At 38.2% G+C, this 16,723-nt stretch overlaps 1 protein-coding gene across 1 annotated transcript in view; it reads right to left on the reverse strand.

Moving 5' to 3' along the window:
* Positions 1-115: 115 nt before the first annotated feature.
* Positions 116-16,723, reverse strand: part of LOC108523268 (copper-transporting ATPase 1-like) — a 26,328-nt gene continuing 9,720 nt past the window's right edge. Inside the window, exons 3-10 of the mRNA XM_017863796.1 lie at positions 15,780-15,962; positions 13,515-13,731; positions 8,373-8,519; positions 6,513-6,655; positions 4,464-4,667; positions 3,826-3,943; positions 1,698-1,800; positions 116-734 (exon numbers count right to left, since the gene is read on the reverse strand). Of these exons, the coding sequence (XP_017719285.1) occupies positions 458-734; positions 1,698-1,800; positions 3,826-3,943; positions 4,464-4,667; positions 6,513-6,655; positions 8,373-8,519; positions 13,515-13,731; positions 15,780-15,962 (1,392 nt within the window). The 3' untranslated portion in view covers positions 116-457. The remainder of the gene's footprint in view (positions 735-1,697; positions 1,801-3,825; positions 3,944-4,463; positions 4,668-6,512; positions 6,656-8,372; positions 8,520-13,514; positions 13,732-15,779; positions 15,963-16,723) is intronic.

The raw sequence follows: 16,723 nt of genomic DNA on the forward strand, positions 1-16,723 counted from the left end.
GTCATTACTCCCCAATGGGGCAGGGATACAGGCTGGAGAGTATCTTCAATATCTTGAATTCAAAAGCATGAATATCTTCATGCTCTCAAACCTTCAAATTTTCATTATCGTCTTCTTGGGCCATTTTTTTTTTGGTCAAATAAAAAAATATATTACTTTAGCAGCAGTTCAGCAATCTCTGATTGTAGGGCTTGTAAACCTCACTGCTCTACCTTATCGGTTGTTAGTGAAAACAAAAATATACTGGAAATTCAAGTTTAAATAAAGCTAGGTTCAGAGCTGATACCTTGAAAAAGATATTTGTGCCAATAGATAAACTCAACTCAAATAGAATCCCTAATATAAGAGCATGAGACCAACATAAAATCCTTCTACAATATTTTGAAAAGTGAAGGTAACATCATGAATGCTGTGTCAGTGCATGACAAGTTAAACTGGCAGCACTCTCCATGGCCTTTTATAATGCAGTATCATCATCTTCCCTGAAGTCTCCCACCAGGAGTGAGTGCTTGTCAGGTTCACTGGTAACAACGCTGTTTAGGGAGCGTTTATCAGACAGTAGTGAGTTTATAGAGGCTCTGCTATAATTAACAATCCGGTCCAGCAAACCCAGTTTAGGAGAATTCCTTGAAGTATCATCTATTCCAACATGAACGCTGATTTCTGAAGGACTCTTCTGTCCTATCTGGCTCCGGGCAGGCAGTTCATAATTCTCGTAAGTTGGTTTCCTGTAACTGGACACATGCAAAATTACGTTAGTTTGAAATAACCAAAAGTAAATGAGACGCTTGCTACATGCACAAAAGAAAGATTTGCTCATCCACACTTGGTTTTGGTATGAAATGTATACAAGTGATCACTGGTACGAAAATAGTTGAAATGAATTGTGTGGAGTCACATCATCAGAAATCCTACTTATCAGAGTTAGTGTACTATATTTTATCCCACTCAGTGCTTGTGGTTGCTATGCATAAAGTACATGAGGTAACAATTACATAGCTAATTATTACTGTTACCTAATAATAATATGTATTTTTTTGAGACAGAATCTCGCTCTGTTGCCTATGCTGGAGTGCAGTGGCACAATCTCAGCTCACTGCAACCTCCACCTCCACCTCTCAGGTTCAAGTGATTCTCCTGCCTCAGCCTCCCGAGTCGCTGGGATTACAGGCGTCCACCACCACACCATGCCCAGCTAATTTTTGTATTTTTAGTAGAGACAGGGTTTCACCATATTGGCCCAGGCTGGTCTCAAATTACTGACCTCAGGTGATCTGCCCACCTCGGCCTCCCAAAATGCTGGGATTACAGGTGCGAGCCACCATGCCTGGCCGCTAATAATAATTCTCATTAAGAATGGTTTGGGCTGATATAAATGATGAATTGATGGGTGCTGATGAGTTGATGGGTGCAGCACACCAACATGGCACAAATATACATATGTAACAAACCTGCACGTTATGCACATGTACCCTAGAACTTAAAGTATAGTAAAAAAAATGAAAAAAAAAAAAAGAGAGAAAGACAAAAGAAAGAGCATGAAAAATGCCTTATGCCATAAAACCGAAAAAAAAAAAAAAAAAAAAAAAAGAATGGTTTGGGCTTATCATTGGTCAATACAAGAATAAAACCTACCAAGAATGACTGGATGATAAAAGGAATACAAAATACAAATGTGAGCAAGCTATCATACTTACAGTTTAAGGAAGAGAGAAGAAAGTACTACAGAAACAGATGAAGCAGCCATTGCCGCAGATCCCATCCAGGGCTGCAAAACCAAACCAATGGGCATAAAAACTCCTAAGAAACAAGTATAGATTAGTTAGAGTAGATAATACTAAACAGATTATCAATGTGTTTCTAACATATATACAAATCATTTCTTTATTTGATATTTCTTCAGCATGTATCCTCTTGGTGGTGGAGATTTTTGTTGTTGCCGTTTTTTCACTAATAGAGTGTTGCAGTTAACATTCTTGTACATGTCTCCACGTGCCCATGTCTGAGAGTTTCTGTAAGGTGTATACCTAGGGGTGAAACTACTGCGTCATAACATGGGCACATCTTCAACTTTACGTGGATACTCCTCAGTTGTTCTCCAAAGTGGTTGTAGTGATTCATAATCCAACCAATAGCGTATGGGAGTTCATGTTCTACAAACTCATCCACACTTGGTTTTGACAGACATAAGAATGTTTGCTCATATCATGAGGATGAAATAGACTTATACTTTTAACTTTTAATGTGCTTCTCTATATTTTCTACTTTTCTATGGTGATCATGTATTACTTGTATAATTATTTAAAATTACTTGCTCCATGAATTAATCTTACTGGACTTAGACTGCTCTTTTGCTCTTTGTTCTCTCAGTATTTGTGTGTCCTTGCTGATAAACAGTTTTGTAATTGTTCTCATGTCATTTGATGTCTTTCCTTGGCCCTCAAACCAGAGAGAACAAGAAGAAAACGATAATTATTTCTTTTATGTCATCATTACTAACTCCTACCAGGTCCCTAAGTTTAGGAGATTCTCAGACACTTATTAAATAACTAAATTATTTTTTCTCAGTTATATTCCTTTGTTCACTCTCTCTCTCTCATCTGGTCTCTCAACCAAAAAAATACCACCTGACTATAATAGAATATTACATGAAGAGCAGAAAATTCTCTGTGTGCTACAATCACCACTATGTAACAAGACAAAAACTGATGCAGAATAAAAAAAAGACTAGAGGAAAATATACTTGTATAATTCTTTAAAAATCATTTGCTCCATGAATTAATCTTGCTAACAGTGTTTGTGTTTGGGTAGTCAGATTAAAGGTAAATCTGTTTAGAAAAAAATTAATTAATAAGCAAACAAATACATATCTCTGTGCAAATATGTGGAGAAAGAGATGAAGCAATGTGGCAAAATACTATCAGTTGGTGAGTTTAGGCGAAAGGCATACAGATTTTCATTGTACCATTTTTTTCAATGTTTTCGTAGGTTTGAATTTTTTTTTTTTTTTTGAGACAGAGTTTCGCTCTTGCTGCCCAGGCTGAAGTGCAATGGCACAATCTTGGCTCACCACAACCTCCGCCTCCTGGGTTCAAGCGATTCTACTGCCTCAGCCTTCCAAGTAGCTGAGATAACACACATGTGCCACCATGCCTGGCTAATTTTGTGTTTTTAGTAGAAACGGGGTTTCTCCATGTTGGTCAGGCTGGTCTCGAACTCCCAACCTCAGGTGATCTACCCATCTCGGCCTCCCAAAGTGCTGGGATTACAGGTATGAAGTTTGAAGTTTTTCAAAATACAAAGTTGAAGGCTGGGAGCAGTGGCTCACACCTGTAATCCCAACACTTCGGGAGGCCGAGGCAGGTGGATTACCTGAGGTCAGGAGTTCGAGACCAGCCTGGCCAACATAGTGAAACCCCGTCTATACTAAAAATACAAAAATTAGTAGGGTATTGTGGCGGGCACCTATAGTCCCAGTTACTCAGGAGGCTGAGGCGGCACTGCTTGAACAGGTGGTGGAGGTTGCAAGTGGCCGAGATTGTACACTGCACTCCAGGCCTGGGCAGCAGAGTGAGACTCTGTCTCAAAAAAAAAAAAAAAAAAAAAAAAACTTGGAGGGGAAAAAAAATAAATGCTTATATATTCTTAAGCTATAAGAAACATTACTGAAAATTAAAATGATTGATTTTAACATTACCTCTCACCATACCAGTAGGCTAGAAACAAAAACTAAGCTCAAAACTAATAGTAAGAAGACAGGCTTCCAATATGTTAGGTCCCTAATGACTTTAGTGGAAAAAGCAATACTAGTTAAGAGTCACATACCAGCAGCTATGGGAATTCCAACCAGATTATAAATTAGAGCAAAGACAAAATTTATCCGAATCCTCTTGACTGTCTTTCTTGATAAGTCAATACTTGCCACTACATCCAGAAGATCATTCTGGGAACAGAAATATTTGTGATATTAGTAAGAGACTCTAACTTAACCAGTAACTATTACATTTGATATTGTATATATTGAAGATTATGTCTACCTTAGGGTAATATGTGAATTAACTACAAATCTCAGATAATGCTAAAACTTGGACTCAGCTTCCGAAGGTGTTTTCAAAATTTTCCTCAGGGTTCTAAAACACTTTTAGGGGTGTATGCTGGTACAAGGATTAAATCTACTTAAAATAATCTCAGCAACTATTTGTTGAAGATCATTTTATTCCAAATCCTCTTAAATCTTCTTCACTTTAGAAACTTACAATTTTCACTTGCTTATTAGCAGGGTTGAGAAAGTCAGGGGGTAAATTAGCATGACTTCCCATAATCCCACTCCATATTCTCAAACTCTTAATGGCCGATAGCATGGAACTTAAGACAGAATTGTTGTGCTCAATATACTTTATGACACTATCATTGACCATGAAGGGCAGTCTCATACTCTTCAAAGGTCAAGCAATGGCACTTACCCTTATCAAAACCACATCAGCTGCTTCAATGGCTACATCTGTGCCTGTGCCAATGGCAATTCCCACATTAGCCATTGCCAGAGCTGGGGAGTCATTGATTCCATCTCCCACCATTGCTACCCGTTTCCCCTCCTCTTGAAGTTGCTTCACTTTAGCAACCTTGTGAGAAGGTAGAACTTCAGCAAACACCTTAGTAATGCCAACCTATGTGATAAAAATAAACTCAATTCATTTCAAAAAATAATAATGAGTACCTGAAACATAACTGAGCAATAACAAGCCATCAGTTTTCACCCACAAGATGTCCACATTTTAAAAGACTGATAATATCTAGTGATAGCAAGGATGTGGATAAATGAGCTCTTTTATACACTGGTGGCTGGTGTGTAAATGGCGACTCTTTTTGGAGGGCATCTGGCAGCATCTATCAAAATGTGAGCATCATTTGGTCTAGCAATTCCACGTCTAACTCTATTTTGGACAAACTTGTACATGTACAGAAAGATACATGTCCAAAGTTGTCCATTATTGCCTTGTTTGCAAAAAGAAAATTTTCAAAACCACCCAAATGTCCATCGTTAGGGAAATGGTTAACTAAATTATGATACATCTATACCATGGAATTCAGTATAGAAAGAATAAAGTAACTTTTTTTTTTTTTTTTTTGAGAGAGAGTCTTGCTCTGTCACCCAGGCTAGAGTGCAATGGTGCGATCTCAGCTGACTGCAACCTCCGCCTCCTGAGTTCAAGCGATTCTCCTGCCTCAGCCTCCTGAGTAGCTGGGATTACAGGCATGTGCCACCACACCCAGCTAATTTTTGTATTTTTAGTAGAGACAAGGTCCTACCATGTTGGCCAGGCTGGTCTCAAACTCCCGACCTCATGTATCTGCCGGCTTCAGCCTCCCAAAGTGCTGGGATTACAGGTGTGAACCAACGTACCCAGCCAAAATAACTTTTTATGTTCAGATATGGATGAAGCTCCAAAGTATATTGTTATATAAAAAAAGAAAACTACTGAATAATCTGTTCAAAATGATCTAACTGATGTTGAAAAGACCAGAATTATACTGTATATGTACTCTGTAGATGCACAGATATGCATATGAAAAAGTGGCAGTGTGGGGGGCAGTAGGACTGGACGGGGAGCATGGGGAAAAGAGGACAACATTTTTACTTTACATCCTTCTGTATTTTTTACATAAGAAGGTGTTAATAGGATGGGTGTGGTGGCTCACACCTATAATCCCCGCACTTTGGGAGGCCAAGAAGGCAGATCACCTGAGGTCGGAAGTTCACGACCAGCTTGACCAACATGGAGAAACACTGTGTCTACTAAAAATACAAAATTAGCCAGGCATGGTGGTGCATGCATGTAATCCTAGCTACTCGAGAGGCTGAGGCAAGAGAATCGCTTGAACCCAGGAGGCAGAGGTTGCGGTGAGCCGAGATTATGCCATTGCACTTTAGCCTGGGCAACGAGAGTGAAACTCTGTCTCAAGAAAAAAAAAAAAAAGAATGTATTAAAAGATTACTTGCATTATTTATTAGAAGAGTGGAGAAGGCATTCCAAAATTAAAAAGATTGAAACATTTTAGAGGTAAGGCAAATGTGGGAGTCAGAAGCAGAAAAATGGTATGTCAAAGTGGCGCATTAGGAAAATAGTTCCATTGGTAGTGTTTAGGATGGACTAGAGAAGGATGTGTGTGGAGCTATTGCCGTGTTTCAGCCATGAGATCAGGAGAGCCCAGCTTAGGTTGGCAGCACTGGTAAAGAATATGAGCAACATTTCAAAGGACGCATCAACAGAAACTGATGTACAGTGTCACGCAAGCATCCCATGAACTAAGCAAATACCTTTTTACTTATAGCAGCAACACACAAAGCCCAAAGTCCTTCCAGCAAAGCATGGTAAATTTTCTTGAAGGAACTAGATAGGACAACTCAGTGATAATGAAAATAGTAGGTAATGTAAATTTCTTAGCATTTGAAGGCAAGACATAAAATGTATATCAATAATTAGAATTTATCACATACCCCTATCAATTACCTGAGAAGCAATAGATCTAGCTGTTTTACTGTTGTCTCCAGTCATCAGAACTACTTCTAAGCCCATAGATTTCAGAATATGGACAGCCAGTTCTGCTTCCGGCTTCACTGTGTCTGCAATGGCTATCAAGCCACACAGCTCATCTAATACAGGGGCAGCACAAAATAAGAGAACTTGGAATATGGTGAAAGCAGAATAACATTTTGACTTGAAATTTCAGAATGAAATGAATTTTCTTAAGTAAAGTTGTTCAGGGGGGCATGGCTTAACTTAAAATATCTCTGAGCCCACACAGATTTATACTACAATACTACAAACTCTGTAACAAGTCTCCACATTTGGTTATGAAAATTTCAGAGTGAGGTAGGGGTTACTAATAAAGTAATCATAGGGAAATATAAAGAGAGACCTTACTGGATATTAGAAGACCCATTTTGTTCCTTAGAAAGGTATTTGCCAATAGCCTCAAACACTTTATCTAATGTAAAGGCAAATGAAACTGAAGACTAATACTTTTTTTCTTTTTAAGGTACAGGGTGGGCAGAGAGAGACAAAATGGGTACTTTATAGTGGGAAAAATATTACCACAAATTTTATTATTTTATTCTATTTACAAAAGTAAAATGGTATTCTCTTCTTCCCAGACCTAAAAAGGCCATCCTTCATACTTAGCAAACATAAACGTTGAGTGGAATTAATCTCACCAAATAGAAATTTACCTAAGAAATAATTGAACAAATTAAAGGCACATACAACCTCAAAGGATATTATTGTAGCGTCAACTTACAAGTAGTGAAGGAATCGTCTAAATTTCCAACAAGAGGGGAATGAATTATAGTGTGTAATTGATAAATTATGTAGTGTTACAGTAAAATTATATAGCAACATTAGAAAGCATTAAGTAAAATAAAGCATAATAAAATCATATGTGTACAAGTGATTTTAACTTTATTGAGGTAAAATTTACTTACAATAAAATCTAGCCAATAAAAAATGGTATATGTACTAATACTGTAATTCTGCAAACACACACACATTTCTTTCTTTTTTTAAAATTTTATTTGTTATTATTATTATTATACTTTAAGTTCTAGGGTACATGTGCACAACGTGCAAGTTTGTTACATATGTATACATGTGCCATGTTGGACACACACACATTTCAAGACAACTAGGAATGGAATATACAAAATTAAAACTGATATTGTGTGCCAGGCGTGGTGGCTCACGCCTGTAATCCCAGCACTTTGGGAGGCCAAGGCGGGCGGATCACCTGAGGTCAGGAGTTCAAGACCAGCCTGGCTAACATGGTGAAAGCCGGTGTCCACTAAAAATACAAACAATTAGCAGGGCATGGTGGCATGCGCCTGTAATCCCAGCTACTCAGGAGGCTGAGACAGGAGAATCACTTGAACCCAGGAGGTGGAGGTTGCAGTGAGCCGAGATCGCACTATTGCAATCCAGCCTGGGCAACAAGAGCGAAACTCCGTCTCAAAAACAAACAAACAAACAAAACCAAAGAAACAAACAAACAAAAAACCTGACATTGTATTAGGATGATGGGATTATGAATATTATTTTACTTTGCTATTATTTTACTGTTGTTATTTTTAGGTTTTAAAAAATCCTTGATTAGCCTTTATTTAAAATATAGGCTAGGGAAGAAAGTAACAAAGGCAGGTAAATGCAAGATAATTTTAAATTAATCAGTAATAATCATGTATTGTTGACATTTTCACTTTGCATTAAAGATGCTTTTGAATAACCCTCATAGTTCAGAGGTCTCTCGAAAATATATAAATTAATAAAACAATAACAAATCATAACATTGAGTTATAGTGTACTTATGGAAAACCTTACCATCAACTGCTACTAATACAGCAGTCCGACCTTTTTTCTCATGTTCAGTCATGAAATCATCTACATCGTTATTAATGACAAGACCATTTCTAATCATCCACTCCCGGTTACCAATGAGGACTTTATACTGTTGAGCATTAAGAGCATCTGAAAGTAGACACAGAAATAACATTTAGTAAGTTCAATTAATCTTTATAAAAACCCATGAAGCAAGTTCTTCCTGTCTAATCTTGCACAGTCACTACATTGTATTGTTCCTTGAACATAGCCTCCAACAGTGATGTTCAAATTTTCTGAGAACATACTCCGCTCTTCCATGTCTCTGGGCCTTTGCACACATTGCTGCCTTCATCTGAAATGTCCTTATCCCTCCTCTCCAGACAGCAAACTCCATCACATTCTTCAAGAGCCAGTTCAAATATTACTTTCTGGTGAGGCTTTCCCTTCGACCTTCCACAACAATTCAATCAAATTTAAAAATACTGTGCATCAGGAGCTGAATGTGGCTAGATGAACATGTATAATCATGCTGACATCTCATTTTCTTTAAGTGGGCCCTTGGTGCTATCTGGCAACTTCACTATATTTCCCTAGTCCATTCATTCTCCATTTCTTCTAGATGGCTATTTCATACCTTCTCATCTCCCTTCAAATCTCCAACTTCTCCTGCCCCATCCTAATACCAGATGATGACTCTGTTTTCTACTTCAGAAAGAAAATAGAAGCAATCAGAAAAGAACTTCCACAGCTCTCATTGACACATTCACTCAACTACCTGTGCCTCCTGTGTCTGTGTATCTAGCTTCCCTTCTGTTATTATAAACTGATTCTGCTCCTAATTTAAGGCCAACCTTTCTACTTGTGCACTAGACACCTGCCTCCTTTGCCTATTCTAGAACACCTCTCCAACAATTCTCCCTGTCCACTCCTATACAACTTTTCTCTGCTGTACACTGTCCTATCTTAAAAAAAACAAAAAAAACAAACAAACAAACAAAAAAACCTCTCTTGATCTCACCCACCTCTGTAGCTACCACATTTATCTGCTTCTGTACATAGCAAAACTTCCCAAAAGTATCTCTATTGGCTGTCTCCAATAAATATCTTCCCATTCTCTTGTGAATCTACTCCATTTATTGGGGTAGTCAAAAGCTTTATGCTTTTGACTCAAGTACTCCAGTGAATTATTACAGCCAGTGATCTTTACTTTAATTCTCAGTCTTCATCTTACTTGTCCTATTAGCAGAATTTAACACAGCTGTTCACTCCCTCCTGGAAATACTTTCTTCATTTGGCTTCTAGGATACCACATTCTTAGGGGTTACCTCCTCATTGGCCACTTCTTGGCCTTCTTTGCCCATCCCTCCTCATCTCACTAACTTCTTAATTTATAGTGCTGCAGGATTCAGTACTTAACTCTTTCCCTTTATCTACTCTCACACCTTGGGGTTCTAATCCAGTCTCATGGCTTTAAATACCACTGCAGTCCAAGAGAACTTTCTGTGATATTAGAAATGTTCTGTATCTGCTATGTTTAATACAATAGCCACCAACACAGAGATGTGGCTATTGAGCACTGAAATGGGGCTAGTATGACTGAAATATGAATTTTAAATTAAATTAAATGTAAATTAACTAATTTAAAGAGTCACATGTAGTTAGTGGCTATTTTCCTAGACACCTAAGCAGAGGACTCCCAAATCTATCTCTCTGATCCAGTCTGTTTCCTGGAACTCCAAACTTACGTAGCCAACTGCTTACTTGGTATTTCCATTTATATGATATCTCCACCTGGGATATCTCTAATAGGTACTCAAACTTAACATGTACAAAACTGAACTCCAGATCTTTTTCCCAATACTGTCCCTCCTATGGGATCCCCCATCTTATTTAAATGATAACTCCATCCTTCTGCTTAGGCCACAAACCTTGGCGTAATTCCTGACTCCTGTTTCTCTCATACACCATATATATCCAACCCATGAGAAAAATCTGTGGCTCTCCTTTTAAGACACATCTAGAATTCTACCATTTCTTACAACCTCTACTATACTGGTCCAAGCTACCATTATATATCACCTCGATTATGACAACATCTACCAACTCATCTCACTGCTTCTGCCCTTGCCCCCCATCCCCAAAAGATTCTCTCCTGCCTCAGCCTCCTGAGTAGCTGGGATTACAGGTGCCTGCTACCACGCCCGACTAATTTTTATATTTTTAGTAGACATGGGGTTTCACCATGTTGGCCAGGTTGGTCTCGAACTCCTGACCTCAAGTGATCCACCCGCCTCAGCCTCCCAAAGTGCCAGGATTACAGGCATGAGTCACTGCACCTAGTTTACTTTTAAAATGTTAAGTCAGATTGATTTTGTCCGTCTTCCACTCAAAACTGTCAGATTGGTTTTGTCCTTACATATCTAGTCCCAAACCACCTCTATGACCTTGTCTTATACCCCTTGCCCACCCATTTACTCTGCACTTGTCACAGTGTTCTCCTTTCTATTCCTCAAACAAGTCAAGCACACTCCTGACTAAAGGCTTTGGTACTTACTATTTCTCCTGCCTGGAATGTTCTTGCCACAGAAATCCACATAGCTTTTTCTCTCATCCCCTCAGATCTTCGTTCAAACACTACCTTCTCAGTGAGGCCTACCCTGATCACTCTATATGAAGCAGAACCCACTACTCCCAGCACCCCTATACCCCTTGCCCCACTTAATTTTTCTCCATAGCACTATCTCCATAGGACTTATTATATTTTCTTATTTATTTGCTTACTCTCTTGTGTTCTTCCACCAAGAATGTAAGCTCCATGAAATAAGAACTTAGTTTATCTTGTTTACTGCTGATTCTTTAGTGCCTTGAACAGTGCATGACACACAGTAGGTGCTCAATAAAAGCTGTCAAATGAATTTCCTATTTGTCAGTGTGCTTGATACTAGAAGTTCATAGACAAATAATAAAGAAGTCACAGACTAGTAGAAATAGGCAGGTAAATAAATAATTATCATACACTGTCCTAATACAATAACAGAGATTAAGTACAGTTATGATTCAGGAAGAAGAGCAAATATGTCTGCCAATACATGTCAGTCAATGAAGGTGTCACTGAAGAGAGAGACATAAACTGGGTCTTGAAAGATAAGCATAAGTTCACGAGGTAGATTCCATTTGTGAACAAGAACATTACATAGAGAAAATGGTAAATGAAATGATCTAATAAGCAGGAAATGACACACCGTAAGGAAGAACTGTAAGTAGTTAGGTAGGGATGGAACATGGAGTACATATGCGGTAGTGGAAAAAGACAAGATGAGTGATGCAGGGAGGCAGGAGACATATCATGGGGAACAGATCTTAAACAAAGTACAGAGAGACTGGACTTTGTCCAGTAGGAAAGAGAGAACCATTCAAGCTGGGATCCTTAACAGAGACCCGTGGATGGGTTTCAGGATACATGTGCATCTCTTGAAACAAAAATTTTCTGAGGGGTGGGCCCATAGCTTTCATCATATTCCTCCAAAGGTCTATGGCTCAAAAACAGCTTATAAACCACTGTAATAAAAGCTATTGATCAGAAAGTGATATGACTAGATTTGCATGCTAGCAAAATCACTCAGGCACGAATGGGGAGGGAGGTATTGGAACACTTAGTTGGGTAGATCATGTTTTGGGGGCAGATAGATAGATCAGCATGGAGCCAAGGAAACAGGACTTGGCTAAAGATATGGATTTTGGAGTGATAGTGGAAGTCTGTGGGTGGTAGAATAAGTGATGAGCATGAATAAAATTGTACAGAGAGAGTATGTATTATAAAATGAGAAAAAGACAAAGAACAAAACCCTGACGACATACTCTACATTTGAAAGCAAGAGAAATGAGGAACCAAAGGATAATTAAAAGGAACAGCCAGGGGTGCAGTGGCTTACACCTGTAATCCTAGCACTTTGAGAGGCTGAGGTGGGTGGATCACTTGAGGTCAGGAGTTTGAGACCAGCCTGGCTAACATGGTGAAACCCCATCTCTACTAAAAATACAAAAAATTAGCCAGGCGTGGCGGCACGCACTTGTAATCCTAGCTTCTTGGGGGCTGAAGCAGGAGAACTGCTTGAACCCAGGAGGCAGAGGTTGCAGTGAGCTGAGATCGCACCACTGCACTCCAGCCTGGGTGACAGAGCAAGACCCCTTTTTGGAAAAAAAAAAAAAAAAAGGAACAGCCAGGGAGGTGAGAGGAGAATCTAAACAAAGCAGGGTCATGGAATCATCCCTTAGGAAGGAAGGGATGGCCAACATTGTCAAATATCTTAATGAGGTCGTGCAGGATGAGGACTGAAAAGTGACCACTGGAGAGAGCACTGAGGTCAACAGTCATCAGTTAACTTAGAAAGAATGGATTCAGTAGTATGGATGGGGGAGAAGCCAGACTGCAATGAACTGAGGCCTGACTGTGGAGTAAGTGAATTCAACAAACCTAGATTACCCTTTCTAGAAATTTGATATAAAAGAAAAAGACAGAATCTATATGGGAATATAGATGGGAAAGGACAAAATCTAGATGGGAATATAGTGATTTTGATGGAAGAAATATTTATATGTTTAGGAGAAGAAACTAAAACAGAAAGAGATGAAAAGTGAAGAAGCAAGGAGACCTAACAGAAAGAGGGAGGTCCCTGATGAATCAAGAGAGGGTGGGATCTAGATGAAGGGATTCATTAGGCAAGATGAAGGATACTGCTTTCTCTGAAAAAAGGAATGATTCTGGGCAAAAATACGTAAGAACACATGACCAAGAACCATAATTTTCTGTATAAAAAATAAGATAATTTGCAGAGGGGACAAAGGAGAGGGTGACAGGATCTTGTGAAAGATAGAAAAGGTTTGGAGTAGTTGTAGTGAGAAAAGAATGATCATGGATAATCAGCTAAGGCTAGACCTCATCACCCTATGGTGGTGTTAATGACCACAGTTGGGAAATGTTCTTGACTAATTTGAATAATCAGAAGGCATAGGGTAAAACTGACTTGAGGACATGAAATTATGATGCCAATTTTTGTTTCTTCTATAACAGTTCAGCGTTACAAAGTTAGCCATATGTTCATAATTGCCCCATAATTGGTACTACAAAGAAAATTAGCTTACTTGAGATCTGGGCATCAATAATCATGGAAGACGAAGTTGATGACTGTTCATTACTGGCATCAATTTGAACCAGGGATGCATTTTTAATATTATTGTCCTCTATATTCCAGTTATTCTTATGTAGCAAGCCTTCAATATTGGTGACTTTACAGCTAATACCACAGCCTGGCACAACTTGGAAATCTATGCAGGTACCCAAGGTTTCAGTGTCCAGTTCCTAACAAACAGAAACAAAAGGATTTCCTCTACTGTTCTGATAATGCAAGGTCATTTATTAGGACAATAAAAGATAACATCAAGTTAATTCTAAATGTTTAAAATAAAATTGTCACTTATTGCCTACTTGACAGTGGATTTTGATAAGGACAAAGGAATAGAGCATCAAACATAATATTCAAAGTTACAGAAGTGCCTCAAAATCTTTGTTTTGGCCAGGTGCAGTGGCTCACACCTGTAATTCCAGCCGAAGAAACCGGCTAGGAAGCCAAGGTGGGCAGATTACCTGAGGTCAAGAGTTTGGGACCAGGCTGGCCAACATGGTGAAACCCTGTCTCTACTAAAAGTACAAAAAAAATTAGCCAGGTGTGGTGGTGCACACCTGTAATCTCAGCTACTAGGGAGGCTGAGGTGGGAGAATCGCTTGAACCCAGGAGGTGGAAGTTGCAATGAGCCGAGATTGCGCTATTGCACTCCAGCCTGGGTGACAGAGAGAGACTCTGTCTCAAAAAAAAAAAAAAAAAAAAAAAAAAAAAAAAATCCTTGTTTTAATCCCACTCTCTAAAATTTATAGAAAACATGGAAAGCTTATCAGTATTCTCTGCTCTTTCCAGTAGATAATTACAAATTAAAATTTTAATTCTATAGTCAAGTCAGGTTTTCTATTCAATACAGGGCAACAAAGGGTAACAAAGTATATGGCCTTTAGTTACCAGAGGCTCTCCATCTGCTCTCTAGTCTACGTCTTTAGTAAGCCGAAAAGTTCTGGGGGCTCTCATTGTTTCCTAGCTCTTTATAGCTTCATCCTCTCTGCTGTTTGATTTTGGTGTAAGGAAGCCAGGTCAGTAACAGGTAATAGGTAAAAGGGAAAGAACAAATAAATAAATGGCAACACCAATGGTAGAAACTGCCACATTTTAAGTGTAAAATTAGTGTGAGACAATTCATAAAGAACTCATGCAAATGAATAAGAAAAAGACAAACAATTCTGTGGAAAAATAGGTCACGGATACAAACAGGTTAGAGGAAAAGAAATTCAAATGGCCAATAAATACATAAAAAGATGCTCAACCTTATTCATAATTAAGGAAATGCAAAGCAAACCATCAAGTAAATAGTTTTTCACCCAGTACATTGAGAAAATAAAATAAAGTGTCAGTAAGAATGTGGGGAAATGAGCACTCATAACTTTTGGTGCAGGTATAAATTGGTATAACCCCTCATGGGTATTGGTAATCCTCATCATATGGGTATTGGTAAGATTCATCAAAATTTAACTGCATACATCCTTTGACTTAGCAATTGCATTGATAGGCATTTAATGTAGAGACAGACTTGCAAAAACTAATAAGGATGTTGAGTGTATACTGTAAAAGCCAAAAAAACCAAACAATCACATTATAGAGTACAATATAGCCATTAAAAACAATAAGGCAGATCTGCATTTCCGGATAGGAAAATTCACTTAATAAAACAAAAAAGCAAGGTAACAAAGATTGATCATTGTATGCCCTTTCTGTATAAAGTTTAAAATATGATAAATACATATATGTGGCTATATGCATTAAAAACTGTTAACAGATGCACACCTTTATGACTATACTAAAATTATTGAATTGTACACTTTAAAAATGTGAACTTTATAGTACATGAATTATATTTCAATAAAGCTGTCATTTTAAAAGACTTAATAGATTAACAGTTGTTAAACTTTGGAGAAAGGAATTATGGAAGGGGCAGGGAATGAGGTTTACAATTTTCAATATGTAATTCTCTGAACTATCTGAATTGTCCTACCACAAATATGTATAACTTCTATTTTAATCTTTTTGTCAACAGGAGTTATCTGTGTGATAGGATTATAGTTCATTTGTTTTCACCTGTATACTTATCTGTATGAAGAAATGAGTTGCATACAATTAAATGAGAAAATACAAGTCTTTTTAGTTTCATACCAACTATATATGCAAATCAAACACCAGTCTGGATTTGATCCGGGGAATTCCTACAGGAGATGACTACATTAATAAACAAGAGGAAAAAATGTACCTGTCTGCAGTATTTGGTTATGGCTGCTCCTAGAGGGTGTTCACTGTTACTTTCAGCAGTTCCCACAATGGCCAAGATTTTATGGTGTGATATTCTGTTACTTTCCGTTAGAAGCTTTACTTGATTCACTACTGGGGTTCCATGAGTAATGGTTCCAGTCTTATCAAATACCACTACCTTTACCTGTAAGAAAATTAAGATACAATGACTTGATGATCCTCCACATCACCTTTCCAGAAATAACAAAAAGGTCTGTTTTGACAAACAGATGACTATTTAGTTTCTTAGTAAACTGACCTTTGACTTAATTTGACTTAAAAAACTGATGGTCTTTGGGAAAATAAAAGAAGAAATACTCTTAGTTACACATAATAGCTCTCCTCTGCCAATGTTGAACTGTTTGTTCATACTGAATGACTGTGAATATATGTTAAACAACCAGAGCTAATTTTTAAGGGTTGACCGTTAACAGGTAATTAAGAGACGCCTCTGGTGCCTCAAGGTAAAAAAGAAAAGGCTTTCAATACTAATGAATTATAGATCTGATGGGAAAATCTAGGCAGTAGGGAAATGATTATAAGAATAAAGGTAAATGGCCAGGTGCAGTGGTTCAAGCCTATAATACCAGCACTTTCAGAGGCCGAGGTGGACGGATCACCTGAGGTCAGGAGATCGAGACCAGCCTGGCCAACATGGTGAAACCCCATCTCTACCAATAATAAAAAGTTAGCTGGGCATGGTGGTGCATGCCTGTAATCCCAGCTACTCAGGAGGCTGAGGCAGGAGAATCATTGGAACTTGGTGGGTGGAGGTTGCAATAAGCCGAGATCGCACCACTGCACTCCAGCCTGGGCCATAGAGCAAGACTTCATCTCAAAAAAAAAAAAAAAAAAAAAAAAAAAGAAAAGAAAAAAAAAAAAAAAAAAAAAACCAAAAAAGAATGA

Source organism: Rhinopithecus bieti, unplaced genomic scaffold (genome assembly GCF_001698545.2).
Source record: "Rhinopithecus bieti isolate Rb0 unplaced genomic scaffold, ASM169854v2 scaffold_74485, whole genome shotgun sequence".
NCBI lineage: Eukaryota > Metazoa > Chordata > Mammalia > Primates > Cercopithecidae > Rhinopithecus > Rhinopithecus bieti.